A 14,583-nucleotide genomic window follows, 5' to 3' on the forward strand; every position below is an offset into this window, starting at 1 on the left:
TTTGCTGGCCTAGACTTCACGATGTAGACCAGACTGACCTGGAACTCATTGAGAGCCCCCTATCTCTGCTTTCTAAGATTTCTAAAATTGCTAGGTTAAAGGTTTGTGCCACTCAATAGTCCTGGCCCAGGGCATTTTCTTGGTTGCTAATTGATGGAAGAGGGCCTTGCCTCTGTAGGCAGAGCCATCCCTGGGCAGGTGGTTATGGAGTGTATATGAAGGTGGAGTTGGGTGAAGGACAGAAAGGGAGAGCAAGGAAAGAGATACCTAAAAGAGCGAGCCATTATGGGGTTAGTGAGAAACCAGGCACAAGGGAAATTCCTGGGAAACCACAAGTATGACCCCAGCTAAGAATCTAAGCAGTAGTGGAGAAAGTACCTAAAATGCCCTTCCCTGTAATCAGATCGATGACTACCTTAACTGCCATCAAAGAACCTTCATATAGTAACTGATGGAAGCAGATGCAGAGATCCACAGCTAAGCACTGGGCTGAGCTCCTGGAGTCCAGTCATAGAGAGGGAGGAACAATATTATGAGCAAAAGGGCCAAGAATGTGATGGGGAAATCCACAGAAACAACTGACCTGAGCTAGTGGGAGCTCATTGACTCTGGACTGACAGCAGGGGAACCTGCATAGGACTGAACTAGGCCTTTTGAATGTGGGTGACAGTTGTGTGACTTGGGCAGTTTGTGGGGCCACTAGCAGTGGAACTAGTGTTTATCCCTAGCGAATGAACTGGCTCTTTGGAGCCCATTCCCTATGGAGGGATACCTTACTCAGCTTAGATAAATGGGGGAGGGCCTTGATCCTGCCTCAAGTGATGTGACAGACTTTGTTGACTCCCCAATGGGAGGCCTCACCTTCTCTGAGGAGTGGATGGGTGATAGGGTGAGGAGAAGATGGGGAAGCGGGAGAGGGAACTGGGATTGGTATATAAAATTAAATTTTTTTAAAAAATAAAAAAAAGAAAGCTAGCTGAATGTGAGCCTGGAAGTGAGCCAATAGTCGGCGTTTCTCCGTGGTCTCTGCTCCAGATTCCTGCTTGAGCTCTGTCCTGACTTTCCTCAGTGGTGGACCTGAAGTGTAATCCAGATAAACCCTTTCGTCTCAAATCTCTTCCAGTCATGGCGTTTGTCAGAGCAACAGAGGAGCTAGGCAGGACACCGTGCAGCACAAACATGCGCGTGCATGTGTGAGAAGGGCAAAGGTCTGAACTGTGTTTCTCACTCAGCTCTTCTCTATTTGGTGAAACGGCCTCTCACTGAACCTGGTGGCCGCTGCTTTAGTTAGCCTTACTGATCAGTGAGTTCCAGAAATCTGTCCGTCTTGACAGCATTGAAGTGACAGATGCCGCTGTGCCCAGTTTTACAGGGCTATTGAGGATCTGAACTCAGGACCTTATGCTCAGTTATGCAAGTGCTTTGCTAACTGAGCCATTATCCCAGCACCAGTTCTGGAGCTCCTCATGGCTGTGTTCCTAAGGGAGGCACCATGGGAAAATGGTCTTTTCCCATTGCATGGGGGCACCTATATGCCTTTCAACTTCCATTCCCAGAAAGTCAGATCTAATGACTTCTCTTGCTTCTTAGAAGCTGGCACACTATCCAGGCTGCCCGTACTGTTTTCTTTTGCTGTTGAATAGGTCCCTCAGGCTTTCCCTACAGCCAGACCATCCCAGCTCATGCCTTTATCATCACTATGTGAGAATGCAAATGTCCCCTAGTTTTTTGAACTCTTCTTCCCACAGATGGAAAGTCTGTTGTCTCCAGGTGTTTGTTTTCAATACCTACACATAACACATACTTATAAAGAGATCTTGGGAGTAGATAATAGATTCTGGATCAGTGGTCAAAGAATGAAGGTGTTGGCAATTCTGTTAGATTTCCTCATAACAGTTTCTTGTGTATGCCCATTACTGACATGGGACAGTTCTGCTGAGAACAGCTGAAAAAGTCAGATGTTTACTTCCAGTATCTCGTGAGGTGGGTTCCTTCCCCAGAATCCCCTCTAGATGTGGAGCACTTTGGGGAGTCACCTAGGAAACACAAAAGTAGTCCTTAACTGCCCTGCTGAGCAGGTGGCGCTATGCCCCCCCCCCCCATCAGCATTGTAAAGTGTCGGCTTGCCTCTCTGGGGCTTCATGCTACCCTCCAGAGGCCAACGCTGAACCTGTCACACTGGGTGGTAAGTACTATTGTCGCTGACACATGCAGACACCATGCAGGTCTTGTCCTCAGGGATCTAGTGCTGGACATGGCTGTGATCTTTATCTTAAGACCACAACATCAGATCTCTGGATGCTGTGGATGGGACCTCTGGAATAAACTTAAATGGCTGGAGCAAGAAGCCCACGGAGTTCCAGGGGAGGCCGTGCTGGGGACATTCTCAGAGTGAATGATGTGTAAGAAGCCCACTGTCATCCAGGCCACTGAATCGTATGGAAGAAACCCAGACTTCCATGCCATGGATAAGTTGGTGCTGAGTGTCAGCTATCTGAAGAAACTCTGGCCTTGGGTATTTATAGATGTACCTCCAACCTTCTTAGTAGGTCCTCATTCCTATTTTAATGTAGGGAGAGCTATCATGAACTCTAAACCTGCCCTCTACACCCTGTGCCATACCACACTCTGGGGACCAAGGACTGATCCAGGTAGAGCGAAAGCCAGAAGCAGACAGGGCAGACTGCCTCAGTGCCTCTTCTCCAGTGTGTTCACTGTTCTGATGGAACGATGTTGAGGTTGGGGTGCGTATCTTCTTCCTTTATCTAGAAAATTCGGCTTACCCTTCTTCTTGGGCCACAGCACCTCAATGAGAAATACAGAGTCCTTGGCCAGTATCAGGGACTCGTGTGGCAGAAGCTCCAGTTTCTTCCCGCTCATCAGGAAGGTAGGTGTACACCGACCCCAACTTATGAGCACTCATGGATCAGAATACCTGGGCTTTATCATCAGGGTCCATATGGGACACTCTCCTGATGCTGTCATGGGGTGCTCTCCTATTGTATCACCAAGATGGCAGCTGCCCAGCCCAGTCCCAGGCTCCGTCATGCCAACCCCATGGCTCTAGAGTGCAGCATAGGAGGAGACAGAACTTGAGTACTTCTGCTCCAAGCTGGCCTTAGAGTAGCCATTTCTCACCTTTTTCTATCACACGTGTCTAGCCCTCTAAGCCAGAGCTGGAATCTCTAGGTTTTTACTCAGTCTAGCGCTGTTCAGACCCCGTGAGTATATCTGCCTGCTTCCTTCCTCATCTACAGACCTCTTGTGATATGTCTTATGTAGATAAAGTCTCATCATTTCCCATTTTCTTTGCGTTATCTCATTGGCAGAATATCCATCAGCAGAACTACCGTGAGTCAAAGCATCCCAAGGCTCCGTGCTAAAGGGATCAAAGGGCTTATGTCCTGGAGGAGCAAGCGGCTATGCTATAGCAAAACTACCTTCTAATATAAACTTAAGAGAACACATTTTAGAAGTTTAGTGTAGATGTTAAAAATACAGGCTCTAGGGTTAAGCTGCCTGGGTTGAAGTCCTGGGAAATCACGTGACTAAGGTCAACCTGTGTGTTCTTGGCCACATTGTTTGAATTCTCTGGGCTTCCGTTGCATTAGCAATGAAGTGGAAATGACAACAGCAGGATGCACATTGCCTTAGTTAGGGTTTTTAATGCTGTGAAGAGGCACCATGACCATGGCAACTCTTACAAATGAAAGCATTTAATTAGGGCTGGCTTACAGTTTCAGAGGTTTAGTTCATTATTCCCATGACAGGAAGCATTGCAACATGCAGGCAGACATGGTGCTGGAGAAGGAGCTGAGAGTTCTACATCCAGATAGGCAGGCAGGAGGAAGAAAGCTGGCTTGAGTTTCTGAGACCTCAAAGCCCACCCCCTAGTGATACACCTCCTCCAACAAAGCCACACCTACTCCAACAAAGCCACACCTACTCCAACAAGGCCACACCTCCTAATAGTGCACTCCCTAGGGCCCTATGGGAGCCATTTTTATTCAAACCACCACACACATCCTGAAGGTTGTGGAGATTAAAAAGCTCACACACAGTAAACATAAAGTGTATGGGACAATGTCAGCTTTCTAAGAACACAGGGAATGTTGGGTATATCTCTTTAAAGTGAACTTTGAAAATTTGAACTCCAGCTCATCAGACTGGTTGGACTCAGGCTGTGAAGCAAGAATGGAATACTCCTGCCCTGCTCAGCCTTCTCTGACTTCCCAGTTGGGTACTCAAGTTCAGGTATCTGTGAAAAGCTTTAGGAGTTAGATCATCCCAGGTAGATGAGTTGGAAAGATGCTCTCCTCTTTTTGTTTTAGGGGACAGGCATGGCCAATATTTTCACAGTCTAATCCAATCCCCAAGCCAACAGTACTGTGTGCAGGGTGGGTTTCTTGCAATGCCAGCAGACCTTTGTGGCTGTTCCTCTGTCCACCATTATATTTGGGGTAGGGATGCCTGCTAGAAGCTGCTGTGTGTGGGTTTCTTGGGAGATCTTAATGCTTGTACATATACTGGCTGCTGTCATGGTCACAGGCCCTGGTTTCTCCATATCCTAACTAGCAGAAGCCCTTCTTTATGGGTGTTCTCTCAGGGGAGCTGCCTTGTGCCTGTCACTGATGCACGGAGGTTCTATCTGACTGAATTCCCACTCGGGGTCTCTCTGGGTCTCTACCTGCCCCCTTCACTCCTGTAGGTAGGGTGAAGTCTGGAGGCCAGGCTTACTCCTTGGGCCTGTAAGCAGGTAGAAGGGTTCTGAGAAGTCTTTGCTGTCATCGGTGATTAATTGCCTCTGCCTCTCCAGATGGTAATCCTCAAGGAAGAATCTGTGGAAAACCCCCTTTTCCTGGTCAGATAGAGACAGAGAGGCTCAGAGGACTGTGTTGCTGCAGTCCTCTACCAGCAGGGGGCACTGTACTTGGGTACGTTTCAATTAAAACTGGCTTGCAAAGTATGAATTAGAAAAGGGCAAGCTACAAAGAAACGGGCCCACTGGTGCAATACTGTCTGCCACAAATATCATGGGAGGAGTCAATCACAAGTCGAAATTCATACCTGATGCTACGATCAGGGCCAAGAATATGTGATTAGCAGGTCATAGGCCCTAAGGGAGAAATTACTACTATTGTTCTGCTAAATTGGCAAATATTAAACTGAATTATTATTGTTCTCATAGATAGATAGATAGATAGATAGATAGATAGATAGATAGATAGACATGTAGGTACATAGACATGTAGGTAGATAGTATGCAGATAGATACGTAGGTAGATAGATAGATGATAGATATGTAGATAGATGGATGGATGATAGATATAAACAAATATACACATGATGCAGTATAACATATAGAAAAGAGAACAAGAAAGGATTGGATTTAGGAAATGAACATAAGTAATGAAAGATGATATAGAGCTAATTGCTTTCTATTTCTAGCCCTGTCATGGACTTTTTATTTTCTGCATATATAAAATATATTTGACAGTGTATAAAATATATTTGATAGTAAAACTACAAAACCCGATGTGAAGCTTCACAGCTTTCGCTCTGAATGGCTATCTTAGCAGATGCTCATTGAGTTGTATGGCTTTGGGTCTGGTTAATTTTAGTGTGAGATTTTTTTTTTAAATTTTCAAAATAAATAATTTTATTATTTAAGTAGTGTTTATTTTAAATAATAAAGTTTAAAATAAACACACACACATTAAATGAAGTTATGTCACACAGAGTGATAATGTTTCCCACAAGACTGACTAACAAAAACCTCAGTGCTAGGCTGAGAAAATCTTTTTTTTAGTATTGATCAGTGGAATCCAAGAGATTCTCAAAGCTATATAAGTTTTTACCATTGCAGCTTGAAGGTAAGGTTTTATTGTTAAGACAGCATCCACATTGGACACAGGACCTGGAGGAACTGAGCTAGAACTGGACCGGAAGACTCACCTCTGAGGTCTAGCTTTCTCATTATAGGAAGGTGCTATGCAAGCTGCCAATAACAAAAGCAATCAATCATCCTACTCAACTGAGAAGCCTACTAACCACAACAATGACTCGCATGGCAAGATATCCCCAGTGGTGCAATAGCGACAGTTTTATCTCTGGAATAGTCAATGGATGTCTAATTAGACTTAAGTCCCATTCAATAGGAAGGAATTCACACATGGTACTGTAAACCTAGCCAGCTACCATGGCCAGAGAGGTCATAGGCCTTAGAAGAGAACCCACTTCTTCACTTTCTTAAACCAATATGATTTTTGTCTTCTAAACACTTATCCTTATACCCTCATTAAAGCTTCTTCTTTAAACGAAAGGGTCCTATCCCAGAGATCCATAGCTGGTCTGTAGGGAGTAAGCGATTGTGGCTGCCCGACTCCAAATGGTACATCCACAATGCGGCACCTACACCTGAAACTCAGGGAAAATCCCCAAAGGGGAGATGATGACAAGAATCAGAGGACCAGTAATGTCTGCTGTGAAATAGTCTTCTGTACTTGACAAAGATACTACCTTTGAAACCTCAAAATTAAGACCTAAGTAAGAGCTATATATATGAGAACAAGCCCAGTGGCATGTGAGTGTGACTGGGGTTAATGCATAAGGCCCCACCATCTGATGAAGAACTGCAGGTAATTGATGGCTGTGAAGAGAGGAAGAGTCAGTTTTCTTTGGGAATATTCTCCACAATAAGTTGTCCAACCCCAATTGGCCAACCCTAAACAGATGTACAAACATCACACAATGGACTTAATAGGTGTGTGTGTGTGTGTGTGTGTGTGTGTGTGTATGTGTAACAATAATTAAAGAAAAGGTCATGAATTTTAGAGAGAGTATAGGGCATGGCACCTGGGAGAACTTGGAGGGGGCAGGTGGAAGGGTAGACATAATGTAAATAAATTACTCATAAAAATTAAAAATTTCCTTCCACAATTTTATACATAGATAACACAACACACACTTTGCTATAATTTCCTTATTATCCTCTTAATCTCCTGCCAAACTCCTTCCCACTAGGTCCCCTCTTACTCTCTTGCCTTGATTCATTCATTCATCATTCCTTTTATAGCCCACTGCATTTTCTTGGGTTGAGAGTTATTTACTGGAGCAAGGGTAACTACCAGTGGTTACATCATTGATGAATATGACTTCCCGTTCCCTTAGCAACCATTGACTACCTAAAGTTCCTTAGTGGAATGATGATGAAACCATAACTTTTCTTTTTTTAGAATAATTTAGATTCATAGCAAACTTTAGGAGAAGGTAGAGTGCAGCCCTGTGTCTCCCGAACCCTCACAGGCAGGCCTCCTTGACCATCAGGACACCGGCATTGTCCATGTATGACAACTGTTGAGACACACACACACACACACACCACGCACACACACAAGTGCACATGCATACATGCACACACACATGCACAGAAGCATACACACATGCACACACACGTACACACACGCCAGCACACATGGGGGTGGGGTGGGAGGGTGCATAGTTCACATGACCTGTTTGTCTTCTGGTTTTTATCACCCTGTTCTCTTCCCGAGCGCTCTGAAAATGCTCTTCTAGGCCAATTACAGCCTCCTTTCCTTCATAGTAAAGAGAAGGCTGAAATCTGTTTTATTAGCCCATTGGCCTTGGGCTTTTATATTTTATAGACAAAACTGCAACAAATCAGCATATGTGTTTAGAAAGAGATCATGAGGTAAACTCAGACACTAGACCAATGTCTAAAGGGTGAAGGAGTCATTTTATTAGATTTCCAAATAACAATTTCCTTATGCATGCTCTTCATTGAAGTAAGACAATTTCCCTGAAGCCTTCTGATAGGAAGATAAGAGCCTCAAATGTTAAAAACAAAAACAAAACCCACCTGCTAGAGAATTTCAGCATTTTTCCTTTGCATTGGTCATGGAATTCACTGGTGTACTATTGAAACATGGATAGAGCCCACGGCCAGCCCTCCCCCTGCTGCTAAAAAGCAGCATACAGGGTAGAGACAGAAGGATTTGCTGCCCGTCCCTTGGGGCTATGGGGCTATTCTGTAGAGGCTGGGACCAATCCTTCACACAGGCTTGTAAGTCCCATTGTAGTGGAAAGGAGGAGCCATCAAGCAGTTTCTGTCCTCAGGAACCCAGCGCTGGACATGGTTGTGGCCTTTGTTCTGGGGCCACACTATCACAGTGTCTCTAGATGCCAGGGATGGGTCTTCTGGGAAGAAGTTGAAGGGCCGGATCATGAAGCCCACAGAGTTCCCAGTTGTGGCTGTGTTGGGGACATCCTCTGAGTGGGGGATGTGCAGGAAGCCTAGTGTCACCCAGGCCACCAAATCCTACGGGAGAGACAAAGGTTTCAGGGGGTAGGGCAGTGCTGAGTACCAGCCATCTGAGGGCAGTTTGCCTGGTGTCTTGAAAGCTGTCCCTACAAACTTTCTGAGATGCTCTCAGTCCCATCAGAGAGGCAGATGAGTCTATCATGACCCTACCTTACCATGTACTAGAAAAATCACACTTCTAGGATCACAGGGCCTGAGGTGGGCAGGGGTGGGGATGGGGTCAGTACCTCCTCTTCAATGTTCTCATTGTTCTGGAGGAACTCCTCAAAGACCACGGGGGGATCCCAGGGGTCATTCTGGTTGTAGAGGCTGCTGCTGTAGCGCTCGGACTCCCGATACTTTGTCACAGCCAGGGGGTACCTGTAGAGACAAGAAGTCAAGTGACTCTTGGGACTAATGATGCCTTTGAGCCCTTTTAGGGAGCATCATCAGGGTCAAAGACGGGCAAGCTGTTGCTTCTACAGAATGATGTCTATCTATCTCCTGGGAGTCTTCAAGAATGTCCATCAGTACGCAAGGGTCAGGAGCCCTGTGAGCACCACCCTTACCTCTCCCTCCCCAAGAGCAAGAGAATGCATGCCCACAAACACACAGACTCAGAGCCTGGAGGACAGAGGCAATCAGGCACACACAGACACTGAAGGAGCCCCTGGCTGTCCCTGGGTCTCCTCACCTGGCCCACGTGACAGCCCGCTCCTCCTGCCAGCCTGGTGGCAGCACCTGCTCAGCCATAGAGTGGATCTGCAGGCGGTAGCTACGCCTGTGGCCCCAACGGTTCTTTTGGGGGCTGCTAAAGAGCAGGTACTTGGGCAGCGTCTGTCCAAAGCGGAATGAAGCCTGGCGCTCCCAGGAGTACTGGGTCTGCTCGAGTGAGGGTTGGACCACGGAGTGACTTGGGCTCCAGGGATTGGTGATGTTTTCCAGCTTTGTCTTCAGTGTCTGGAAGCTGTTCTTGGTGCCTGGGAGCATGAGAGGAAATAGAAGGTGAGACTCAAATATTGGAAGGGAAACCTCGCTGTTCATAAGATAGCCACCCCAGACTACATCCAGAACCAGCAGTGAGAAGATGCAGAGCCGACGGTAGGCATTGGTCGAGTGGTGGGGCACCAAGGCGGTGGCGGTGACAAAGAAGATGAAACCAGAGGAGAGAGAGGTTAGGTCACAGGTCAGTCATGGCATGGGGTGCATGCATACGATTTCCTTCAGACCGTTTTCTGTGCTCTAAACCTTGGCATGGGAGCAGTCATGTTTGTACAGGACCATCAGGATAATATAGGTCAGAAGTCAAGTGGGGCCACACAGGTGGAAGCTATTCACCCGGTCTCAGTGGCCTTGCTCTGCTCTCAAATCTGATATCAGGTGTCACATCCCTGCCACTCTTCTGTGGAGCCATCATTTATCCACAAAACACATTGAGCAGCCCCAGACGGCACTGGGCCCCATTTCAAAGTACTAGACTTTGGAATCTGTAAACCGCCTAGACACTTACCCCTTCCTCACTCCATGTATACCAACCCACTCAGCCCAAGGCAAGGACAGATGCACACCCCACATACAGGGTAACTCTAGGACATGGTTCACTGTCTCCATTTGTCAGGGACACATGCTGCTTTATATTGCTAGGAAGCAGACAGAAAGAATAACCCCAACGTGACTCAGAAGCTCAACCCATCCCCTGTGGAGTGAGTCTATCAGTGAGAAGCAGCCAAGAGATTGAGAGGGTCTGGTAGTGAGTCCTACCTGCCACATCCAGGTCAACACGGTAGTGCACGAGGTGGGTGTGGATGTTGCCAAGCAGGTGGGTTTGTAAGCGAGTGCCATGGCGCAGCCCCTTGGGGGTGTAGAAGGTGGCATGGACATAGCCAGTGGCGTGCATCTTGGTCTCCATGACACCGTTAGGGTAGAAGATGAAATCCCAGATATAATCATAATTGTAGACTGTGGATGTTGTCCGAAGCACCAGCGCATACCCCTTCAAACCCGCGTAGAAGTTGAAGCCCCCTTTAAAGTTTGAGTTAAAATGGCGCCTGAGGGGCACCCCTGTGGGCATCTCAAAGAGGCAGAGAGCGTGTGGATAACGGACAGGGCCATCACTGTCATAAAAGTGGAAGGCGTCCAGGAAAGTAGCAGTCTCTGGACAGTCAATGCCAGGGGCCAACTCATGAGTGACACTTCCCAGGCCCCAGCCAACATCAATATATTTAGTCTGCATGCCTGCAGGTGTGTGTCCTCCGTACAGTGCCACAGCCTCTTGCACACTGACCTCGTAGGCGATACGCTCACCTCCAAAGAGCACATTAAAGATCTGCAGCCCAGAAGAGGTTCTGAGTCGGTAGGAGAAGCTCCAGCCTCCATAGATCACGGTGTGGCCCTCCAGCTTGTACCGGGGGCCATTGGGCTGTACAATGTGGGGGCCGGAGACGTTGATGGGCATGGGAAACTCCCCTCGGGGCTTGTAGGAAGAGAAGAGCGGGGGCTGCTTCGTGCCATCAGGCAGCGGGTCCCCGAGGATCACCGTGTCCACTTCTCCATTTGCATATTTCTGAGCCAGTTCCTCTGGGCTGTCATAGAACTTCCCATTATACCAGAGCTTCTCTACTCTCCAGTCCTGGTCATCTGTGCTCCCATGATCCACAAGGATCTCCAGACCCGTGGGGTGCAGGAAGTAACCTTCCACATAGCGCTGCACAATAACCCAGCTTCTACGCTCACCAGACTCCACACCACGTGGGGCCACATCGGTAAAAGTCAAGCACCGGGCATCACAGCCCAGGAATGAGAAGCCAGTGGTGTCGAGGAGAAACTGATGCAGAGGGGTGATGGCTCTCCTCAGCATGTGGAAGAGGAGGTCGTACTCTGCCCCGGAGATGGGTCTGGATGGCCAGGACAGATGGTGCCCTGGCCTGGGGGGTAGTTCTCGAATGTAGTACGGCAACGGCAAGGGCCCCACAGCAAATTCAGTGATGTTGGGGTACTCCTGAGCACCGAAGAAGATGATGGCCTTGGCTTCCCGAACAGGGCTTTTCCCTCCTTTATCCAGAAAGTTCAGCACATGCTTCTTCTTGGGAAGCAGCAGCTCAATGAGAAACACTGAGTTCTTGGCCATAGTCACTTTCTTGGATGGCTGGAGCCCCAGCTCCTTCCTGTTCCTCAGGAAGCTGTGCACAGCCTTTATCTCCTGGGCACTCAGGTCTGCAAATACCCCAGCTTTGTCATGAGGAGTCCTCAGAGCAGGTTCTGTGCCTGCCATCTGTAGCACCAATAGGACAGCTCCCCAGGTGAAGATTGGGCTCATTTTTGCTAGCTTCATGGCTCTGGAACACAGAAGAAAAGAGCCGAGACAACTTGAATATTACCCTTGCTCTACAGAGCACCTCACAGCACCTTGTCCCTCAGCCCTGGCACCTCCCTACCTACTAGCTCCCTCCTGTCAATCAAACTGAAGGCAGAGATGGGGTCTCTGGGTCTCCACTCGCGGTTCTGAATGCTGTGCACGCATACACTGATTTCTCCTCTCTTCTGTTACCTCTTAGAGTTGCACGGACTTTCTTGTCTACACACATCCCCATGTTGGGTCCTTTCTGGCAGTTTATTTCAAAAGAGGAACGTTTTCCTCAGCCAGGGACATGAGCCTCAGCAACCCAAGAACTGAACCTCAAACATCACGCAGACTTGCATCCTTGTGGAAGAGATGCTGATACTCATTGAGAAACAACTGCCTTTTATGAAATTGTTCATGTGTGTATGTGTGTTTGTGTAGGGTTGTGTGTGTGCATGTGCTATGTATTTAAGCATGTATGGGGAGAAGTCGTTTTTTTGGTAAGGCAAATTCCCTGACTTTTACCTGGAAATCACTCATTTCATGAGACTTCCTATAGTGACATTTCATTTGTATTTTAATAAATAAGGTTTGTCTGAAGATGCAGCCCCACTGATCAGCCATACCGACCAGGCAGTGGTGGCACACACCCTTAACCCCAGTAGCCACACTAGTTTGCCATAGAAACCAGGTGGTGGTGGTGCACGCCTTTAATCCCAGCACTAGAGAGGAATACAAGACAGAAGAAGACAGGTTTGAGGCTCAGTCTCATTCTGAGGATTCCTGGAGTCAGGATCACCATTTCTGACTGAGGTATAGGTAAGATCCAGTGGCTGGCTGTTTTGCTTTTCTAACCTTCAGGTTGAACCCCAATACCCATCTCTGGGTTTTTATTAATCGTATTACAGCTTGCCACCAAGCAAGCTTCAGGAATGTCCTGTCTCTGCCTCCCTGGCCTTGGGATCACAAGCATGTGCCGTCACTCCTGGAATTTCAAGCGTGTTATGGGGATCAAACTCAGGTTCCTGCCCTTGTAGGGCAAATCCTATCATCCGAGTCATCTCCCCAACAATAAAACTCCCTGTAGGGGCCACCTTTTGAAATTCAGTGTAGACGTGTCAAAGTGGGTTCGAATCCTGGTAAATGACATTGTCTTGACCATATTGCTTATGGTCTCCATGGTCTCAACTGTGAAATGGAAATGACAACATCATCATGCTCCATCTAGACTTTTCCAAAAAAAGCAAACAAAATGTTAAGTAATGTATTTGGATCAAAGCTGGTCTTGCGGGAACACCTGGAGGGCTAGCTAACCTATTTCTTTAGCTGCCCCCGATGATGCAGTCTGCACACAGCACACTGTGGGTGGTAAGGTCTGCAGACTATGTGGGGGAGCACCTTCTCTGGCCCTTCATTGTAGATAGGGGATAGAGACCTTCCTCTTCCTCTTCCTTTTTCTAACCCTGTCCGCAAGCCATCAGGAAGTATTTTGTATGTTCTCAGGACAGGGTCTCTGGGATACTAGGAGTCTTAAGTGTTTATCTCTCTGAACTCCCTTGTACCTGGAGCAAGGCTGTCAGGCCTTGCTATGTTCAGAGTTCCCAGGAGGACCTCTGCCCCGGCATACATGTTGGCTTCTGTCATTGTCACGAGCTCTGATTTCCCAGATCCTAACCTGACCTAATACTGCTGGGCCTCAGGGAAGCCCCTCCCAGTGACATTTCTCAACAGAAGAGCTGCTTTATGTCTGTCACTGACAGCAGAAGGCTCAGGCAGAGCCTGGAGCCCTACTCAGAAATTCCGCTGGTCTTCTGACTGGACGGCTCAATCCTAGACTTCAGTTTTGAGAGTGTTTTAGCTTCATAGCTACCTTGGGCAGGAAGTGTAGAGCACTGTCCCATGTCCCCTGCCACTTGCCCCAGCCTCCTGTGCTATCAGCACCCACCAGCATGTTTCATGTATAACAACCGAGCCACAGGGACAATTAATTCATTAATACCCAGAGCAGATGGTACATCCAGAGGATCCTGACAGGTGTAATGACAGGCACCCGCCACCACGGTGTCAGGCAAGAGTCTCACTGCTCCCAACACTCCCCAAATTCTCCAAGCTCTCCACATTCCCCCCTTTCTGCCGTCCACCCTCTATCAACCACTGATCTTCTACTGTCTCACTGGAAGGTGGGGCTGGAGTCTTAATGGAGGCATTGTGTGCTCCTAGTGTTTCCATGCCAGTCTCCCTCTTTACAGTTTATCACCAATCTGCTTTTGCTTTAGCCTGTAGGAAGGAGACACAGAAGACACAGAGACAGTCCTCTCTTCTGAAGCCACATGGGCAGTATGAGAGAGGGACCTGCCGCAGACTCATAGAGGCAAAGGAAAATTTGGCAGCCTTTGACTCTTCTAACTCCAAATGAGAGGAATGCCAGCCCCTTGCAAGCCAGCCCCTTAAGGGCCCTCTTCTCTCACCCCAGAGTTGCCTGTAGTGGCCTTCTGTAGTCCATCCTGTGCTCTTGAACTTTCTAGACCTCCTCCCTTGGTGTCTTCCTGTCCCCCGCCCCGCATACTGTGCCTTGTCACCTTGCTCTTGCCCCTTCCCTGCTGACCTGTTTGGTGTCCCATCGGAATCCACCTGTGTGCTCTGCTCCGTCGCGCCCCAGGTCCCAGACTTTGTTCCTGGACACTGACCCGAGAAGCCTTCTTGAAGATATTGGACTCCGCCCCACAGGGAGGGACCAGATGAAGTAGCCCATGGGTGCTGGAGTGATGCTGACTGAAGTGTAGGTGTCCTTGGGCTGCTTCCCGGCGATGTCCTCTTTCACAGTGCCACTTTCCGCGAGGATTGTCCTCAACTTCCTCTGCTGCAAGCTGTGCAATGTCTTGATTTGTTAGCAGTGTCATGTTCAGATATTAGAGCAAAAGCT

The 14,583-nt window shown here is 47.9% G+C and overlaps 1 protein-coding gene across 1 annotated transcript; it reads right to left on the reverse strand.

Annotated features, from left to right (window-relative positions):
• Positions 1–8,071: 8,071 nt before the first annotated feature.
• LOC119807862 (amiloride-sensitive amine oxidase [copper-containing]) lies at positions 8,072–14,373 on the reverse strand. The gene is made up of 5 exons (XM_038320052.1): positions 14,266–14,373; positions 10,082–11,655; positions 9,015–9,300; positions 8,569–8,701; positions 8,072–8,338 (listed from the first exon to the last, which is right to left on the reverse strand). Exons 2-5 carry the CDS (start codon positions 11,649–11,651, stop codon positions 8,072–8,074), a joined length of 2,256 nt encoding a protein of 751 aa, XP_038175980.1. The 5' UTR covers positions 11,652–11,655; positions 14,266–14,373.
• Between the last annotated feature and the right edge of the window lie 210 nt (positions 14,374–14,583).

The sequence above is a fragment of the Arvicola amphibius genome, chromosome 2 (assembly GCF_903992535.2).
Source record: "Arvicola amphibius chromosome 2, mArvAmp1.2, whole genome shotgun sequence".
Taxonomy (NCBI): domain Eukaryota; kingdom Metazoa; phylum Chordata; class Mammalia; order Rodentia; family Cricetidae; genus Arvicola; species Arvicola amphibius.